This window comes from Triturus cristatus, chromosome 1_2, assembly GCF_964204655.1.
Source record: "Triturus cristatus chromosome 1_2, aTriCri1.1, whole genome shotgun sequence".
Classification (NCBI taxonomy): Eukaryota; Metazoa; Chordata; class Amphibia; order Caudata; family Salamandridae; genus Triturus; species Triturus cristatus.
The window spans coordinates 352,350,500-352,369,969 of NC_140580.1; the positions used below are offsets into that span (position 1 = coordinate 352,350,500).

Genomic DNA, 19,470 nt, shown 5'->3' on the forward strand with positions numbered 1-19,470 from the left:
AATGAGTGATTTGGAGAAAACCCCGTTTAAACCCCATAAAGTGAAATTAATTGAGGCATTCACAATTTGTTATGTGAATCAGGCCAGAACATCAATTTTACTTTGGGAAAACATATTAAAACGTGTACACTTAAGAATTACAGCTTCTTTTATGTAGCCTCCTTTCTTGGATTCTTTTTCTTCATTTTTGAAATTATGCAAAAAATAAATCCACAAATGTAGTCAACGATTCCATAGTAGAATTGCCACAATACTTAAATAAAAACCTATATCAATCTAAAATACAATGGATAAAAAACACAATCCACCAGGTCTACAACCTCAACAATGAAACAAAGCCGATCCGATTCACAAAGACGTTGCCATGAGGAGGCATGACTTACTCTTGTAGAAAATCCTGGCATACCTCTGGGATGCATGAGCAGGCCAGGATTAGAAGTGAGTAACAGAAAAACAATTGTGAATCATGCTCACCAAGTGTGGCCAACCACTTGGTGCTCCCTTGACAAGACTTCAAGGGGCTTATTTACAAGCCCCGTGCGCCACTTTTGCGTCACTTTTCCCATGTTAAAAGTGACGCAAAAGTGGCGCAAGGGGCTTGTAAATCTGCCCCCAAATGTTTAAATCTTACCCTTTCACATTATATAAATCTTCTTGGCTTTTGGATGCCTTTGAACAGTTTTTTGCCCTGCTTTTGTTCTAACTGCTCATCTGACGATTCCACCGCGACCCCATCCCTCCACACACGCACACTCACACACGCACTTGCCGTAGCCCACTCAGTGTTGCATATGCACGTATGCATATGTGCACTTGCAGGCACAGGGCTGGCATTGTTTGGTGCCTCCACTGTCAAGATCCGAAGCTGACTGCCAGTGCAGCCCGGCCTTTGTCACCAGGGTGGGCTGGGGCAGAAGGGGTGGGGCAGAGGTGCTCCTGCATCGTTAATGTCAAATACCATGAACTTTCTCCTCTCCCCTGTGGGCGTCGCCATGGCATTCCAGCATTCTGCCGGCCTGCCCACTGCATTCTGCAGGCCGCGAGCGCAGCCACGCATCAGTGTGTGTTTGCCGGGCACAGCTGCTCCCCACAGACCCCGAGCCTGGATATGAAAGTTGATCACTTTGAAAGTCCCGACCCTCGCAGCATCTTCTAGCAGCTCCAGCGTTGGGCCTTCCTCTGCGGTGCAATGGCGCCGATCTAAAGCCAGCAGCACCTGTGGGGTGCTATATTTTGATTAAGGCCCCGGAGGAGAGACGGAAGGATTTCACTTTACGAGAGAAAGCCAGGTCCAGAGGGAGCCGCGTGCCGTTGACCATGGCCAATTCTGGATTTCAGCTGCTGGGCTACTTCCTGGCCCTGGGGGGCTGGGCCGGCATCATCAGCACCGCGGCGCTGCCCCAGTGGAAACAGTCCTCCTACGCCGGGGACGCTATCATCACGGCGGTGGGGCTCTACGAGGGGCTGTGGATGTCCTGCGCGTCGCAGAGCACCGGGCAAGTGCAGTGCAAGGTCTACGACTCGCTGCTGTCTCTGCACGGTAGGTGACCAAGCCACAAATAGCGGGAGAAACGCAAACCTCGAAAAGTTCGTCAGCTTTTGTCTTTTGAGCTTTAGTTCTAAGTGAGTCAGAATACTTTGTACTGCAGGGGCAGCACCATAATGCGTTGGTTGTCTGCGCTGCGCCAGCGCGGAAGGAGGTCTGTGCGCGTCTTTTTGCCACCTTCACCGTTCATATTAACTAGGCAATTCTCCGAGTTTATGTATGTTTTGCTGACAGCAGAGGTCGGCAATACAGGGCAGTAATTGCCTCTTTGTGGTTCTGAACTCTGGGGCATATCATCAAGGGCAATATCGCCGCTTTAGCGGCACTTTTTGCCGCTAAAGCGGCGATATTTTTATCGCCCTATCAGCAAGCTGTCGCTAACAGCTGTTAGCGACAGTTTACTTGGAATAGCGCCCCTTGTCAGCACGCCTTCGATCGCATCGCTAATGAGATGCAAAGGAGGCGTGCCTGACAAGACTCCCTTGGGAAAATATTGCTAATCCAGCTTCGTCATATTGACAAGGAGGGTTAGCGATATTTAAAATCACCTTAAATATGCCTTAACGCAGGAATTTAACGTTTGTTAAATTCCTGACTAAGACATACTAACATGGGGTGGATTGTGTGGCTAAGACCACAGGCCCTACCATCTAGGATATCACCGTTTTCCACCATGGAAAACGGCGATATCCCCACAATCTCTGGAATTGTTATCGCCTCGGCGATGCGCGTTGTTGATAACGCGCTAACCGGGCGATAAATTCCAGAGATAGCGGAGATAAATATGCAAGCGCTAAGTTCATTTAGACTCTGAAGATGCTAAAAAGATATGCACAGACAGACCCGTTCTCTGCTGGTGCAGGGCAGAAAGAGGGCATCCTAATACGGTCAAATGGGCGGAATTCATTTATCCGATATTTCTAAGAGTTAGGGCTGGATTTTCAGATAGTTCATCTCAGAAACAGCGGGTAGAGGCTGTCCCATTCTGTTTCTGAGCTGCGCTGTCTGAAATAAGGCCGGAACTCAGAGAAATATCCGGTTACATGAATTCGAAGACCCCTGCATTATGATATGGCGCACATCTTTTGACAAATTTTCCAAGGGTTACTCCTGTAAAGTTCAGGAAGGGTGAGGAGTGCTTGCCTTTGGAATGCACCATTGGCCTAAAGGTCACGACCTTGAGTTCGGACAAGGCCAACACAGCCTTTCACTTTCCGAGGTGAGCAACTTGAGTACCGTTACATTTGGTAATAGTAACATTTGTTACATGCAGCTCTCATAAGTGGCAGGATTGCGATATGAAGCGCTATATAAAAATATGTTTTTGTTTTTAATGTTTAGACCCTATTGCACAGAAGCACAACTCCTCACTTTTCTGCTAAGGGAAGGCACTACATTTTGGGGCCAATACAAAAAGCTATATATAAGAACATATGAAGTGGAATTCCTATATTGCTACTTCAAGTATTTTTTAAAAACTGTGGATTGGCACCAAGATATCTAAAATGGGAAAAATGGGACTATTCAGGGGCTATTCATATGCAATTCCTACAATCAGAAAGGATTTGCCCACCTAACCCCTTCTGTGCCACGCCCTTTCCCCCTCCTGTGCCGGGCGTTTCATTAGTGGGTGGGGTTCATGATGAGATAGTCTCGTCATGGGTACAGCACGACCGTGCTCCATGACGAGACTATCTCGTCATGGGCGCAGAAGAGGTTAACACATTAAGGGCTTGATTTAGATTTTGGCGGACGGATTACTCCGTCACTACAGTGACGGATATCCCGTCCGCCGAAATAAAAATGCCATTATATCCTATGGGATTTATATTTCGGCGGACAGTATATCCGTCACTGTTGTGACGGAGTAACCCACCCGCTCAGTTCTAAATTATGCCCTACGTAATTTGTGGTTGGATATTTTGGTGGTGATTCATCAATGTATTTATGGGTATTTCATGTAGTAATTCTCTTCAACTACTTCAAACATAAATGACTTTGTGAATCCGGTCTCAGGTGCACAAAAAATATAATGGTCTCTGCTCACAAAGTTTGGAGCGAGTCCCCTGTGTCAGCCATAGCTGTTTTTGTTGCTATTTGTCCAGTACTGAAACATGTTTCTGTATCACAGTATGTTCACAGTTATTGTTGGATTACTAGTACTAGAAATATGCAGTGAGGAGATGTGGTGATCAACCATATTTTTGCTTGTTGACATGCAGCTAAAAATTCAGAAATGGCGGGTGGTCTTCGAGCCTCCAGTGAGTAACGTTTTGCACTTGAACTATTTTAATTCACAGTAGGCAGGCTTTTCTTGATTCTTTGGTCTCTGGGACTGTTAATGCCCAACAAAAATAAACAAGAATTGGCAACACCAATAGGTTTGGCCATTTTAAGCTGGTACAATAATCATATGCCACTAAATGAAAAAAAAGGAAAAATGTTGTTGTGTAGCCTAAATGTGGCAGCTATATGCTTGCATTAAAATGTTAAGTTAAAAAAAAGTAACCATCACATATCATTGTAATAGAACAGCATACATACTTTCTAGCAAGCAAGTGTACTTAGAAAACGTCGAGAAAGCGATTTTATTCTTAATGTAGTCACAGGAAAATACAGGGCTTTAAAGTGGGATGAAAAAACTGGGGGGGGGGTCTCTAAAAGGGGCGTGGCCAGTGTAATTAAGGGCGTGGTTTAAAACACGCAAGCTAAAAATCTGTGCTTAGTATAGTGTGCCGCCCGACTTGTATTTTGCTTTTTCTGTCATTGCATCGAGATATATGATACAACACGTAACATCATACCTACAAGTCAGGACTATTGGCTTTGTCAATGGTTGTTAGTCGCGTAAGAATAATAAGCAGCAACTATGGCTTGTATATAATATTGAAAAAGCTTCGATTTAAAGCCCTGGTGACACCACCACAATGTCGCTGCTTCTGCGTTTCAAAAAGAAAAGAGAAATCCAGAGAGAAAATGACTCTCTTTAAAGGATTCCCCTTCCCCTACAACGCTCACCTGGCATGATGTCATACCCTAGCTTCTCCACTAGTGAGAAGTGAGCAGTGGGAGCACGCGCGCATCTCTGTGCCTGCTGTTACTACAGTCCGGAAAAAAACGGGCCGCCTGTGCCAGGGCACAAAACAGAGCCCGATAGAGACCCGTTTCGAGGCCCCCTTTAAACTGCCGTTGCTCAGACCCGGTGAGACCCGGCCCACTTAAAGCCCTGGGAAGCTATGATTCTGCACAAAGAAAATGTACTATAGTTGTTGCATTTAGTAACCTGAATTCATAGTTCGATCATAGAAGGATGAATTTATGAGAAAATATGAAAAATATCGAAAATGGAAAGTAAAAAGCATTGACAAAGTAAAGTATTGTCCCAGCACAGCCTTAGCAGTAAAGTGCACTTCTTTAGAGGCAGATTTCAGGTAAAATGTAATTACCCACAGTTCAAGACAGCCAGTGGCTGGAATGCGCGGATATATTAACGCATGTTGTATGATGTGGTGGGCAGCAGCAACATGTGGATAAGGGATTTGCAGACTAATCTTTGGAGATGGCTGACCCAAATCCCTTCTATGTTTGTATATCTCTATGTACGTTTTAGTTGTGGCTTTTTTTTTTAGTAACGAAGGATGGCAAAACAGATAAAGCTGTTTCTAGGCCAGGCATAATGAATGTTAGACTACTTTTTAGATACAAATCTGACACCACCAGACATAATTAGAGACCCCTAAACAGTTCCAAGATAAAGTTAAAAAAAACTCCCATATGTCAGCAGCATCCAGATGCGGTACAAACCATGTTAAATGTTGATGGGATTTACACCATGCCATCAAGGTGTTCTTTTAATCCCTCTTCTTTTCCTTGATTGGTTTGACTGGAATTGATAAAGTACACTAAACTAGCCATTTGATTTATAATATGTGTAGCTCTTTGGAAAATGCCCCCCCCCCCCCTGTTTACTTACAAAATCTTGACAAGGTGAATTGATGTGTTCATTGAGGGCCAGATTTGCCAAAGTGTTGCGTTGCCCTTGCGTTATTGCACTCTACACCACTTCACTCTGCGCCACTCCACTCTATGCCAATCTACTCTGCGACACTGCACTCAATATCACTGCACTCTTCGCCAATGCACTCTATTCTGTACCACTCCACTCTACGCCTGTGTATTCTATGCCTACACACTCTACCCCACTCTAATCTACTCTGCGCAACTGCACTCTACACCACTCTTCTGTACGGCACTGTACTCTGCTGTACACCAATCCACTCTACTCTGAAACAACCTACTCTGCACAACTCCACTCTGTGCCACTGCAGCTTGTGCCACTGCAGTTTGTGCCACAGCACTATGCACCACTGCACTCTACTCTGTATCACTCAACTCTGTGTCACTATACTCTACTCTGCAACACTCAGCGCTACTGCACTCTAAGCCATCTGCACTTTACGCTACTGCTCTCTATGCCACTCTACATCACTCTACACAACGCCACTGCACTCCATGCCAATACTCTCTACGCCACTTTACTATACCCCACTGCATTCTACAACAGTCTGCTTTGCCATAGCACTCTCTGCCACCACAGTCTGTGCTACTGCACTCTACACCCTAATCTGCCTCACAATACTCTATGCCACTCTACATCAATTCACTCTATGCCACTACACACTACGCCACTCTACTTTGCATCACTCCACTCTATGCCACTGCACTCTACCCTGCACCACTCCACTCTATGCCACTTTACTGTACGCCACTCCACTCTGCAACACTGCACTATCCACCACTGAACTCAATGCCACTCTACTCTGCACCACTGCACTCTACTCTGCACCACTACACGCTATGCCACTCTACTGCACTGTACGCCAATGCATTATATGCCCTCAACATCGCTCCACTCTACGCCACTGTACTCTACGCCAATCCACTCTAAGCTACTCTAATCTACTCTGCACCACTGCACTCTACGACACTGCACTCTAGGACATTCTACTCTAGGCCACATCACTCTATGCCACTCGATTCCACTCTGCACCATTCCACTCTATGCCACTCCACTCTACGCCACTACGATGTACCATGCGCCACACCACTCTATGCCATTCTATTCTATGCCACTGTACTCTATGCCAATGCACTCTACACCACTTTACTCAAAATCAATGCACTCTATATCACTACACTGTGCCAATCTACTCTGAACCCTTGCACTGTATGCCACCATAATCTACTCTGCAACACTCCACGCCACTGCACTCTACACCAATGCACTCTATGCCACTCTACTCTACACTACTGTACTCTACTCTGCAACATTGCACTCTCTGCCCCTGAATTCTATGCCATTCTATTCTGCGTCACTCTATTATACACTACTGCACTCTATGCCACTGTGCTTTATGCCACCTCACTCCATTCCGCACCACTCTATTCTACACAACTCTAATGCACTCTATGACAATGCACTCTACCACTTATGCACTGTACGTCACTACACTCGACGCCGCTACATTCTATACTAATCTACTCTACGCCACTGCCCTCTATGACTTTGCACCACCATACTCTGTGCCAGTGCACTCCACCCCATTCTACTATGCACCACTGCACTCTTTGTCAATGCACTCTACATCACTCCAGTCTAGGCCACTCCACTCTACTCTGCACGATTCCACTCTTTGCCACTCCACTCTATGCAACTGCACTCTGCAACACGGCACTCAGTGCCACTGCACTCTATGTGTCTGCACTCTACCCTGCACCACTCCACTCTACCCCACTTCACTCTACTCTGAAACAATCTACTCTATGCTACTGCACTCTACGCCACTCTACTCCAGTATGCTCCACGCTACGAAACTGCACTATGTGCCACTGCACGCTATGCTGCACCACTCTACACCACTGTACTCTGCAGCACTGTACTCTACACCACTGTGCTCTTTGTCAAGTCACTCTACACCCCTTTACTCAAAACCAATGCACTCTACGTCACTGCATTCTATGCCAACTACTCTCCACCACTGCACTCTAAACTACTATGCTCTGCAACACTCTATGCCACTGCATGCTGCACCACTCTATACCATTGTGCTCTGCGTCACTGCTCGCTACACAACTTTACTCTGCACCACTGTTCTCTTCACCACTCTACTCTGCACCGCTCTATGCCATTGCACCCTATACCACTGCAGTCTATGCCTCTGCAATCTTCTCTGCACCACTCAACTCTATGCCACTCTACTGCACTTTATGCCAGTGCACCCTACGCCACTACACTCTATCTCACTTCACTTTACGCCACTCTAATCTATTCTGCACCACTGCACTCTACACCACTCTGCACCACAGCACTCTACCCTACCGTAATCTGCACCACCCCACTCTACACAACACCACTCCACTATACGCCCCTTCACTTTACTCTGAAACAGTCTACTTTTTGTCACTGCACTCTATACCACTGCGCTCTATGCCACTCTACTCCAATCTGCACCACTCCACTCTACGTCATTGAATTTTATGCCACTGCAATCTCCTCTGCATCACTCTGCGCTACTCCACTCTACTCTATGTCACTGCACTCTATGTCAATACAGTCTACACCACTTTACTCAAAACCAATGCTCTCTACACTACTGCTCTTTACGCCAATTTAATCTACACCACTGTACTTTACGCCTCTTCGCTCTAGGCCACTCTACTCTACTGTACAACACTACACTCTATGATGCTCTACTCCACTCTATGCCACTTTACACCACTGTATTCTATAGCACTCTACCACACTCTGCTCCACTCTACTACTCCACTCTGTGCTACTCTGTGCCAATCTACACTACAACACTTTACTCCACTCTACGCAACAACCTCTATGCCACTCGACTCTGTTCTACACCACTCCATGACACTCTATGCCACTCCACTCTATGCCACTCTACAACACTCTACTTCACTCTGACACTGTACTCCACTCTGACACTCTACTCCACTCTACACCACTATACTCCAATCTATGCCATTCTGCTCTACGACATTCTACTTCCTCCATGACACTCCACACACAACACTGAACACCACTTAACTCTACACCACTCCATGACTCTCCATGACACTTCACTTTCCGACACTCCATGTCACTCTACTTTACCCGACTAACGTTTAGCCATGCTGAACAGCAGCTACGCTGGTGTACATGGCTAAAACATATTGGCAAAGACAATTGCTCTTGCAGAGGTGATGGTAAATGGCTCTGCTAAAATCCTCCAACAACACTCTGTTGTGGTACCTCTAATGTGAGTTTAGATCCACACTAACATCCGCTGCTAGGACGACCCTAGTGACATTGAAGGAAGGAAATGAACTGGTAGACATGCGTAGGACCAAGACAACATGTTATCCTTCTGGTCACAGTATATCATTCCGAACAGACCACTGGGTTGGTCTGAAAAATACTAGAGCTTGAACTGGGGCAGTTGAGCACTTGGCCAGAGCACCCTTTGATCATTCCTCCCCCACCCCCACCCCCACCAACCACTCCCGCGAAGCTTTCATTCACTCTTCCAGATACTCATACATGCACCGGCACAGATAGGGCGATTCTGAGTGATCTCAATGCAACACAACAGTACTCTACAGAAGAGGCTGAGAGACAGAGAGGTGAAATTTATGAGCAAATACACAGCAGCCAGGGCTTGTTATGGCAGCGGTGACCGCCCAAGTAGGATGTTAGCAAAACCGTGGGCATCTGTTGACATTGTGGCCACAGAAAAAAGTTCTGGTGAATGCGTTTAAAGTATACTGCAAGAATTCGTGTATTATTAATCAAACCTATTCACCACACAGTCAGCCCGCCCATGAGTTTATTCAGCATTACTCTGTTAAAATCACACTGCCTTGGTTAGGAGACGCACTTTGCATGTATCTTTCCGTGCAGAGATGAAGGCAGTGCAATGCATCAGAGCAGCTTGATCAAGGCTCTTACAAAGAGTGTATTGACATACTCAGCCCCACCTCCTCTCAACGTATGAGGAGGCTGAATCACAAGCCACCCTGCTTCATTGCAGGAGACGTCACTGGAGACAGCTTTAAGCTGGAAGAGCTCCCTTCATGGAGTGTCTCATGAGCAGTGGCAATAAAATACTAACCCGGATCCTCTAGAAAAGGCTTCTCCCTTTGAAGACTGATCTGGCTCTACATGATCAGTCTGGCGTCCTGCCAGGTCGGTCTACAATCTACATCCCACCGCCTCCGCAGAGTATTCTTTGTCAGCAACCACCTTTGTCCACAACTGGATGCAGTGGCGGTCTTTTTCAATGCCAACGAGGTGTTCAACTCTCTAGAAGGCTGTCTCCTCCTCGCCGCACTGGAAAGAATTGTAGTTGCATTTATATAGCGCTTACTACCCATGACGAGGTGTCGAACGCTTTTACGGTGAGTAGCAAGCTACTCCGGAACCCAAAAATGATTAGTGGTGAATTAGTATAGGGAAATTCATTTAAGCGGTGGACATCTTAGTCTGTTATTTGGATTGAAAAGGATAGTGGAGGGCTAGAGATGGAAGGGTTTCCAGTTATATGAGGTGTTGAAGCGTTTTTCAGTGGGTAGCATGCTACTCTGGACCCCAAACAGGATTAGAATGAGCCTAGCATGTGATTTTATGAGTGGGATCAAACTTCTGCATTAGTAACTAGTTATGTGTATTCAAATTAATGGTGTATTTCCAAACATTTACCTATATTGAGGGGCACAAGGCAGGTGTGCCCTTTTTTCACAATTTATTTATAATTCTCTTTATTAAACAAATAAGAATCAACATTACAAGGTACAGCACAGTAGGAAGCTCTTTTGATGTATTACAATGACTGTCAGGTAGGTGCGTAAGTCATAATCACTAGCTGGTAACTTCATCATGGCAATGGTGGATCATCATGTGACGGCGTGATCGGGGGGTACAAATATTACCTCAAAACACATTCCAATCATTCCATATATGGGACCACTTTTTGGGGCATCCCCTTGCCACATACACTGTCTTTTCTTGGAACATACACCAATCCATGTCCCTCTTCCAGGCTGCTGCGCGGCCCCCCACATCTGGGCAATATTCAGCTTTGCAACCATCAATCCCAGCGTTACCCATGTAATGCGCTTGTTGTTCAGGTCAGTGGGTTCCCACATATTTAGGAGACATCGTTTGGCTTCTAGGTGAATCTCAAGCGTGAGTACCTCACTGAGGATGTCATATATTTTCTTCCAGTATCGCTGGATATGTACACAATCCCAGAGTATGTGCAGGAATGTTCCCTCACCCCCACAATGCCTCCTGCGGTTTCCATTCTCCGCCTTCCCCATTCTCACTAGGCATGGCCCTGTTATGTAACTGCGGTGTAATATTTTAAGCTGGACCAGTCATAACCTAGCTGAGATAGCCACTTCCCGTGGGGAGGCTACTGCCGCTACCCAATCCTCATCATCCACAATTATGCCATCCCTTTCCCATTTCTCTCTTATACGTCGGAGGGGGTCACTGGAGTTATTTACCATCTTTTTATAGGTTAGCGAAATGGCTTTCGACGGTAGGTAGCCATCTAAGATCCTGTTCTCGAGAGGTGAGGATTCAGAGGGGGTGACCCCTTTTGGAGGTGTGTCTGCAGTGCATGTCAAACCTGCATGCATCTAAAGTGCATCTAAAGTGTTCTGCGGTGGCCATGTCGTGCTCTTATTGTAAGGAAATAAACGATTTGACCTCCCCTTTTACCCAGAGGTCACCAATCTTAGAGATACCTATGATGTCCCATTTGTCAAAGCCCTTAGATTTCCACAAATTCTCAAGTAGGTCTGAGGTCTGAGTCCCACAGGAGGGTTGCCAATGTTACTTTGTGTTCCCATCCCAGGCTTCTATTAGCTTCATGCCAGATTTGCACCGAGTGCTTAGTCTGCCCCATCAGATGCTGTTTCTCATTATTTGAATATAGAGCCCTATTATAGTTCCCTCCCGGCAACAGCCACCTATCCATTGCATAGCCCGGGTCGTCAGCACGTCTATATGTTCCATGGTTGATGGCGGCCAGATGCGCTGCCCAGTAATATTTTTTAAGGTCAGGAAGGCTAATTCCCCCATCCTACCAATTGAGGTTAAGTTTAGAGAGTGCTATACGCGGGTTCCCACTCCACAGCAGGCTTCTCTGCAGTCTTTACATTTCTCTAAAATAACTTGCAGAGACTAGGTCAGAGGAAATTTGCAATACATATAGGAAGCGAGGCAAGGACATCATTTTGAATAGGGACGTGCATGGATAATAAGGTTTAAAGCCCTATGTGAGCCACTCCAATGAATTATCATGTTTTTATACTATTTTTATCCTGAGGCCTATTGGTTAGCTTATTCTTATTGCACTGTCACATTATATAATATTATGCATATTAGCAGGAACTGAATTAATTTTATTGCTGTATCAAGTTTTTATTCCCAGCAGTTTGTCCTCACTATCTTCTGGAAATATGTACCCATTGTCTTCGTGGATTTACATAGTTTTTCTTTTAAATTGTTGCTTGTTTGATTACTCGTATTTTTATTGATGTTTGTATGTATGTTATTGCTTTTAAGATACTTGATATCGAATAAAGCTATCTTTGACCTTGAATAGGGACGCCCTACCCAGCAGTGAGAGTGGAAGCTCTTTCCAGCATGCCATATCTCTCTTCAATCTCTGAAGGGGCGGGAGGAGATTTTGAGCAAATCTACTCGCTGGATCAGCTGTAACATAAAGGCCTAGGTACTTAAAGCCCATTGTGGTGACTTGCACCGGACATCCCCTAGGGAGATCAGGCTGGGGACCATTAAGGACGTATAGTACAGATTTACTCCAGTTAATCGAGTACCCTGAGTACCTGCCAAAGATTGCAAATATATCTAGTACAGATATGAGGGATGCCTTTGGAGAGGCCAAAAACAGGAGTATGTCTTCCCATGTGTCCGCACATCTCAGTCCACGTATCACTGGATCCCTTTGCACCCATGATGCCAAGGGCTCAAAGGCCAGCGCAAACAGGAGGGGGGAGAGTGGGCAGCCCTGTCGAGTCCCTCTACTCAGTGTGAATACTTCCGACTTTTTATCATTTACAACTACTTGGGCTAAAGGTTTTGAATATAGGAGCTGTACCCATTGGATAAATCGGGGACCAAATACTATTTTTTCGAGGACTGCAAAAAGATATGGCCATTCGACCGTGTCGAATGCCATTGTGGCATCCAGTGACACGATTATCGTCTCCTCTCAAATGGTGGCCACCCTCCCCATTACGCCGTGCACTCTGCGAAGGTTTAGTGCAGTGTTGCGCTGAGGCATGAAGCCCGATTGATCCGGGTGGACCAACCCGCCAATCACCTTGACTAGTCTAGTAGCGAGGAGTTTAGCTAACATCTTAGGCTCCGCATTTAGTAAAGAGATTGGCCTATACATGGCACAGTACGTCCGTGGCCTGCCCTCTTTGTGTATAATGACCATATAATGAGTCGCTATCCTCTGGTCTCGCGGCAGTTCCCCCTATCCTTACTTGCTTCAAACATTGCACGTCTGTACGGGGCGAGTTTATAAGGTCTGAGTTTGTAGAGATCAATCGGTAGGCCATTCAATCAATTAATCGATCAATCAATCATAGCATTTGTAAAGCGCACTACTTACCCGTGCGGGTTTCAAGGCGCTGGGGGGGAGGGGGGAGTGCTGCTACTGCTCGAAGAGCCAGGTCTTGAGGAGTCTTCTGAAGGTCAGCAGGTCTTGGGTCTGCCGTAGGTGGTTGGGGAGGGTGTTCCAGGTCTTGGCGGCGAGGTGGGAGAACGATCTGCCGCCGGAGGTCACTCTTCGGATGCGGGGGACTGTGGTGAGGGTGAGGTCGGCAGAGCGGAGCTGGCGGGTGGGGGTGTAGAAGCTGAGTCGTCTGTTGAGGTACGCTGGTCTGGTGTTGTGGAGAGCCTTGTGTGCGTGGGTGGGGAGCTTGAAGGTTATCCTCTTGTTGACGGGGAGCCAGTGCAGGTCTCTCAGGTGGGGTGTGATGTGGCTGCGGCGAGGGATGTCAAGGATCAGGCGTGCAGAGGCGTTCTGGATGCTTTGAAGCCGTTTCAGGAGTTTGGCCGAGACTCCATCGTAGAGAGCATTTCCGTAGTCCAACCTGCTGCTGACGAGGGCCTGGTTGACCGTTCTTCTTGTTTCGGTAGGGATCCACTTGCAGTTCTTGCGGAGCATGCGGAAGGTGTTGAAGGAGGCGGAAGAGATGGCGTTGACCTGCTTAGTCATGGAGAGGGTGGAGTCGAGGATGACCCCTAGGTTGTGTGCGTGGTCGGTGGATGTTGGAGCAGTTCCCAGTGTGGTTGGCCACCAGGAGTCATCCCAGGCCGAGGGGGTAGACCCGAGGATGAGGACCTCTGTCTTGTCTGAGTTCAACTTCAATCAGCTGTTCCTCATCCATTCGGCGACGGCCTTCATTCCTTCATGGAGGTTGGCTTTGGTGGTGTGGGGGTCCTTGGTGAGGGAGAGGATCAGCTGGGTGTCATCGGCGTAGGAGATGATGTTGAGGTTGTGCATTCGGGCGACGTGGGCGAGTGGTGCCATCTAGATGTTAAACAGCGTTGGGCTGAGGGATGAGCACTGGGGAATGCCGCAGATGATCTCGGTGGCTTCGGAGTGGAAGGGAGGAGGGGGACGCTCTGTGTTCTGCCAGAGAGGAAGGAGGTGGTCCAGTCCAGGGCCTTCTCTTGGATCCCGGCGTCGTGGAGGCGTGTGCATAGTGTGCGGTGGCAGACTGTGTCGAAGGCGGCTGACAGGTCCAGGAGGATGAGGGCCGCGGTCTCTCTGTTGTCTAGTAGGGTCCTGATGTTATCGGTGGCGGCGATGAGGCCAGTTTCGGTGCTGTGGTTGCTGCGGAACCCAGACTGCGACAGGTCCAGGATGCTGTTCTCCTCGAGGTAGTGGGTCAGTTGTTTGTTGACGGTCTTCTCGATGACCTTCTCCGGGAACGGGAGCAGGGAGATGTGCCGGAAGTTCTTGAGGTCCTTGGGGCCTGAGGCCTTGCCAGATCTAAGGCTTCTGATTCTGGGCTATCTCATCAGTTGTAAGATCTCCCTCTAGGAACTATAAGTCTTCGCCCGAAAGTATTGGCAGGGCAATGTCTTTGAGGAGACCTTGGGAATCGCCTATTGTGTAAGGTGACTGTGAGTGATATATTTGCCAGTAATGAGCCGCAAATGTGTTAGCTAGCTCCTGGGGGTCAGTGATCAGCTGTCCCGACATGTCAGTCAACTCAGGCACCAGTCTACTCACGAGTTCTTTTTATACAACCATGCAATTAGTTTCCCTGCCTTGTCCCCATGGTCATATATTCTGCCCTGCGTCTCTCTTCCCAGTGCTTTGGCTCTTCCTGTCACTATGGCCTTGTAGCTAGCTCTCTTCAGTTGCAGGACATGGAGCTTGTCGGGTGTGGACACCCCCTCAATCTCCCCCTCGAGACGGAGGATGTCTTCTTCTAATGCACCTTCCTCTTTCGCTTTCTCTTTCTGCACCCCCGCTATTTGGGAGAGTGCTTGTCCCCTTATCACTGTTTTGAACGCTCCCCACAGTGTCCGGTGTGAGCATACGATCCTTCATTGTCCTAAAATAGTGCTCCATTGCTTCATACAGTGCTTTACGAGCCACCGGATTACGGAGGTGCCAGAGGTTAATGGGGGCAATTCTTCCTATTCTATGCTGTCCGATAACTAATTGGGCCCACATCGGGGAGTGATCGAGATACCCCGCGCCATGTGCCTGACTTCCTGAATGGGTGCACGTTGGGCAGGAGAGATCAGCAAGTAGTCGATCCCCGACTGACTATTGTGAGCGCCTGAGTGGTAGGTGTGTTGGATGGTATCAGGGTGATAAGCTCGCCAGGCATCTATCAACCCCAGAGTCTCCAAGAAGTCTGGGAGCCAGTGGTTTGAGGGGCAACGTTCTCGGGGAGGGTGTCTGTCTAATGTGCCGGAGACCACTGAGTTGAGGTCTCCTCCCACAATCAGGAGACCGTCCAGACCGTCCGGTACCGACAGTAAGATAGAGCCCAAATCTTTGAATGCGAGCCCCTGGAGGCCAGGCGGCAAATACACCGACATTAGGGTCAACGTGTTTCCTTCCCATTGTCCCGTGATGCCTATGTACCTTCCCCATGCGTTAACCCAGGTGGACTTCACTGTCATTGGAAAGGATTTCCTCAACAATATCCCCGTTCCTCGGGAGCCCGTGGTGAAGCCAGAATGTGCTACCAGCTTGTATCCCCACCTGTTAAGGATCTTACATGTATTTCCCACCAAGTGCGTTTCTTGGAGCAATACTACATCAGGGGCATGACGCCTGATATGTTGTAGCACCACACATCTCTTAACCTTGTCCCCCAGACCATTTACGTTCCAGCTCATCAACTTAAAACTCTTATCTCATTGCGTATTCATTAGGACTTACGTATTACCAACCATTTCTCGTGACGAATCAATGATACCTTGTCAATGTAGCACAAACAAACAACAATACAATAACCCCTCCCAACTACCCCACTCCCTGCTCCCCTGCACTCTGGGCTCAGAACTGCCCATGACTATCTTAATTCAGAGTGCCTGTCATCCCGAAATTAAACTAAGAGAAGAAAACTGAGGGGGATATGCCGTCCTGCCCTTCCCCTCCCATTTGTGTAGGCAAGTAGTTACCCTGGGCAGGGCCGGCCCATTACTATTATGAAACACTTACCATGAGCCCTCAGGTTAATATCTATCCCAGCTGTACTTCATCTACCCCTTGCTTCAAGCAGGTAACAGTCAATGTGGAGCGGGTGGTTGCCAGAGCTTTAAAATCAGCTCAAGTACCATAGGGCACAACTGTACCTCAAATCAGAGCGGAGGCGCCACTCTGGCCATTTGCAGGATGACATCCCTATCTCGATAGTTCAAGAGTCTGGGCAGTATAGGAAGTGGGGGGGGCCCTGGCTTCGGACGGCCCCCTGGTACCCTGTGGGCTCTTTCAACTACAAAGATGTTTGACAGGCCTGTCGGCTGTAGGTGAGCAGTGATTAAGTTCTCTACGAAGAGGTCGGCAGCCTGTCCTTCTGCAGTCTCCGTAGCTCCTAAGATGCGTACGTTGTTACGCGTAGTGCTCCCTTCGTAGTCGTCAAGTTTCCCTTCTGCGAACTTGCGGAATGCTTGCAGTTCCTGGACCTCTTTTTGCAACTGGTTGGTATCATCCACTAGACTCGTTGTGGTAATTTTGAGTTGTTTGACCTTTTCCCTATTGGTAGCGAGTTCCGCCCTAATTAGCATTACCTCAGAGGAGATTGTGTCCATTCTTTGCTCCAACGACGTGTGGATCCCGCTGATTGCCTCAATGACGTCTTTCAAGGTAGGCTCTGGGGCATCGCCTTCCGGTCCTCCCATCGGTTTATCTCTGAATTGCTGCTGCTCGGGAAGGGCCGCCTTCGGGCAGGTGTATCTGTCCAATTTGTTGTGCTGGGTAACCTTGGGGCCTCTGGTGGTTGACATATTGGCGGAGATTGGCTTTTCTGCAGTCTCACGACTGCACGATCAGCACTGCGGCGTTCGGGTACAGTCAGGTCTCCACCCAGGGTCGAGGAGGGTCAGGTTGATAAGTCTCAGGCTTGGGTTCCACACTTTGATGCACCCAAGGAGTTTTGTATCAGCCGTCTATTGAGTCCCCTATTGCCGCTAGCTCTTCACTGGCCACGGTACCCCGCCGCGCAACTTACTTCACGTCAATATCTGACCCCCACCCGGGGGGTTTGCCGCACCCTGATGTTGCCGAGGTAGGGGGTGGTGCCTAGTGTGTAGTCCCTGTGATCACAGGGCACCCCCAGCATGTCCTCCACGGTTCAAACCTGCAATACCAGCTACTCTTGTGGATTGCGCTGCAGCCCCAGGATTCGGCGAGTATCGACTGGACGGCGGCACTCTTTTGGCCAGTGTGAGGGGGTGGAAAGGCCAATGTGTATGCAAGGCTGTGCTTCCATGCTTTGGGTGGACAGTCAGGAAGCGCTTGATTTAAATACCAGCCGGTTACTAGATTTTCTTCCCTCCAGGCAGGTGCCGGTATGGCCACAGTGTCGAATCCCTCCACCTGGGCAGTGTCTCAGTAGGCACCTGTGCCGCAGCTACGTTGATTTAGGCATACGGCGCAGTGCCGCTTGATGGTGTCGTGCTTGCCTGTGTACTCACCGGCACCCTGCTGCAGCTTCTGTGAGGGTGCCGGTTCGGCTGCCGGATCTGTGGCTGGTTCTCACCCGAGCGTCTCGTCACCACTTCGGGTTTCTTCGTGACCCGAGGCCCCGGCTTTCATGTCCGTGTAGGCCCCTGCCAGCTGCAGTCCGATCTCCTCTTCCCGCGGTCCTGGCGGCCTGATTTTGGGCTCTATCTCGTCAGCAGTGCCGCCACCAGCTAATTCCCACCTCGGGGTATGGATCAGTCGTATGGATTAATGTGGAAAGGAAGGGTTTGAGCGTAGCGACCCTAGCCTGTGGCATTCATGTTTCACCGCGTAGCCACGCCAAGCTTTTTCACAGTTTTATTTGCCATCACAGTCAAACCATTATCCTGCATGCTGGGGTAACACCTTTCCATCAAAGGTCCTGGCTTTTACTTCCTGATGCTATTATCGTCACTGTACACATACCACATCCTGGGGTTTGTTAAGAAGCCAGACAGGAACCTGCTCCCCATTATTAAGTAAATCATTTGCTTTGGTTGACTATCAGGCATTGCAATAAACTGGGGAAAATTGTATTCTTAGATGCTCCATGTACTGCTTATTTCCCTCTGCAACATCACAACACATCTGTGAAATATGGGGTTGTCCTGTTCTATTTTATTTAATTTTTATTTAGAAGTTTTTATATAGCACTGGTTCGACCCGGGGGTATCAGAGCGCTTTACAGGAGTATGTATATAGTACAGGAGTTGGGGAAGTTGGACAGAACGTTGGATTGTTGATTTGGAAAACAATAAAAATGTTTCAACAAAAAAAAAATGTATATAGTACAGGAGTAAACAATTGTTCAAGAACGTACACTTCAAAACAGGATGGGAAACAAAGAACAAATATCTTAGTACCATTAACAAATGTCAAAAGGGTGAACAATCTAAATAAATAATAAGGGTACAGGTAATCAATTATTAAAGCGGTATTAGGAGAAGGCTAGAAGGGAGAGAGAATGGAAGGAATAGGGAAAGAAAAAGGCAAGGGACAGGGAGGGTAAAGGGGGGAGAGAAGAGAGTGCAAAAGAAGAAATGAGAAGGTTATGGACCCCGATATTTGTTGAGCAGGTGCAGTTTGAGGTCTTTTTTAAAGCTGATGTAAGAAGGGTTACAACGCCAGTCATTAGGGATGGCATTTCAGATGTTAGGTGCATTTCCGGAGAAAGAGCGAGATTGTGTGGTTTTCGTTTTTTAACAGAGGTGGTACAAGAAGGAGAGCGTAGGTGCTTCTCAACGACCGGAAGCAGCCCGCTTTGTTGAGTTTATTAGTGAGATACAGCGGGGCCTTTTGATGAAGGGCTTTGTGCGTAATGCATGCAATCTTGTAGGAGGCTCTGCCTTCGATGGGTAACCATTTAAGGGCTTTGAGGGCTGGGGTGATGTGGTCAAAGAGTTTGCAGTCAGTGAGTAGTCTGGCAGCGAGGTGGAGCACAGATTTGAGTGGGGCAAGGTGAACTTTAGGCGTTCCAGCGAGGATAGCGTTGCCATAGCCAATTCTTGAAAGTACAAGAGATTGGACAACCGATTTAAAGTCGTCAGCTGGAATGAACGGTTTAATTTTCTTGAGGTGACGGAGAGAGAAGAGAGCTCCTTTCGCCGAGATTTTTATGTGGTTTTGAAGAGTTAG

The 19,470-nt window shown here is 47.8% G+C and overlaps 1 protein-coding gene across 3 annotated transcripts in view; it reads left to right on the forward strand.

Moving 5' to 3' along the window:
• The first annotated feature begins 1,036 nt into the window (after nucleotides 1-1,036).
• CLDN19 (claudin 19) overlaps nucleotides 1,037-19,470 on the forward strand; it is a 159,241-nt gene continuing 140,807 nt past the window's right edge. For all 3 annotated transcript variants that reach the window (XM_085604174.1, XM_085604180.1, XM_085604177.1), the window contains exon 1: nucleotides 1,037-1,540. In XM_085604174.1, coding sequence (XP_085460300.1) covers nucleotides 1,318-1,540 — 223 coding nt within the window. In that variant the 5' untranslated portion in view covers nucleotides 1,037-1,317. The remainder of the gene's footprint in view (nucleotides 1,541-19,470) is intronic.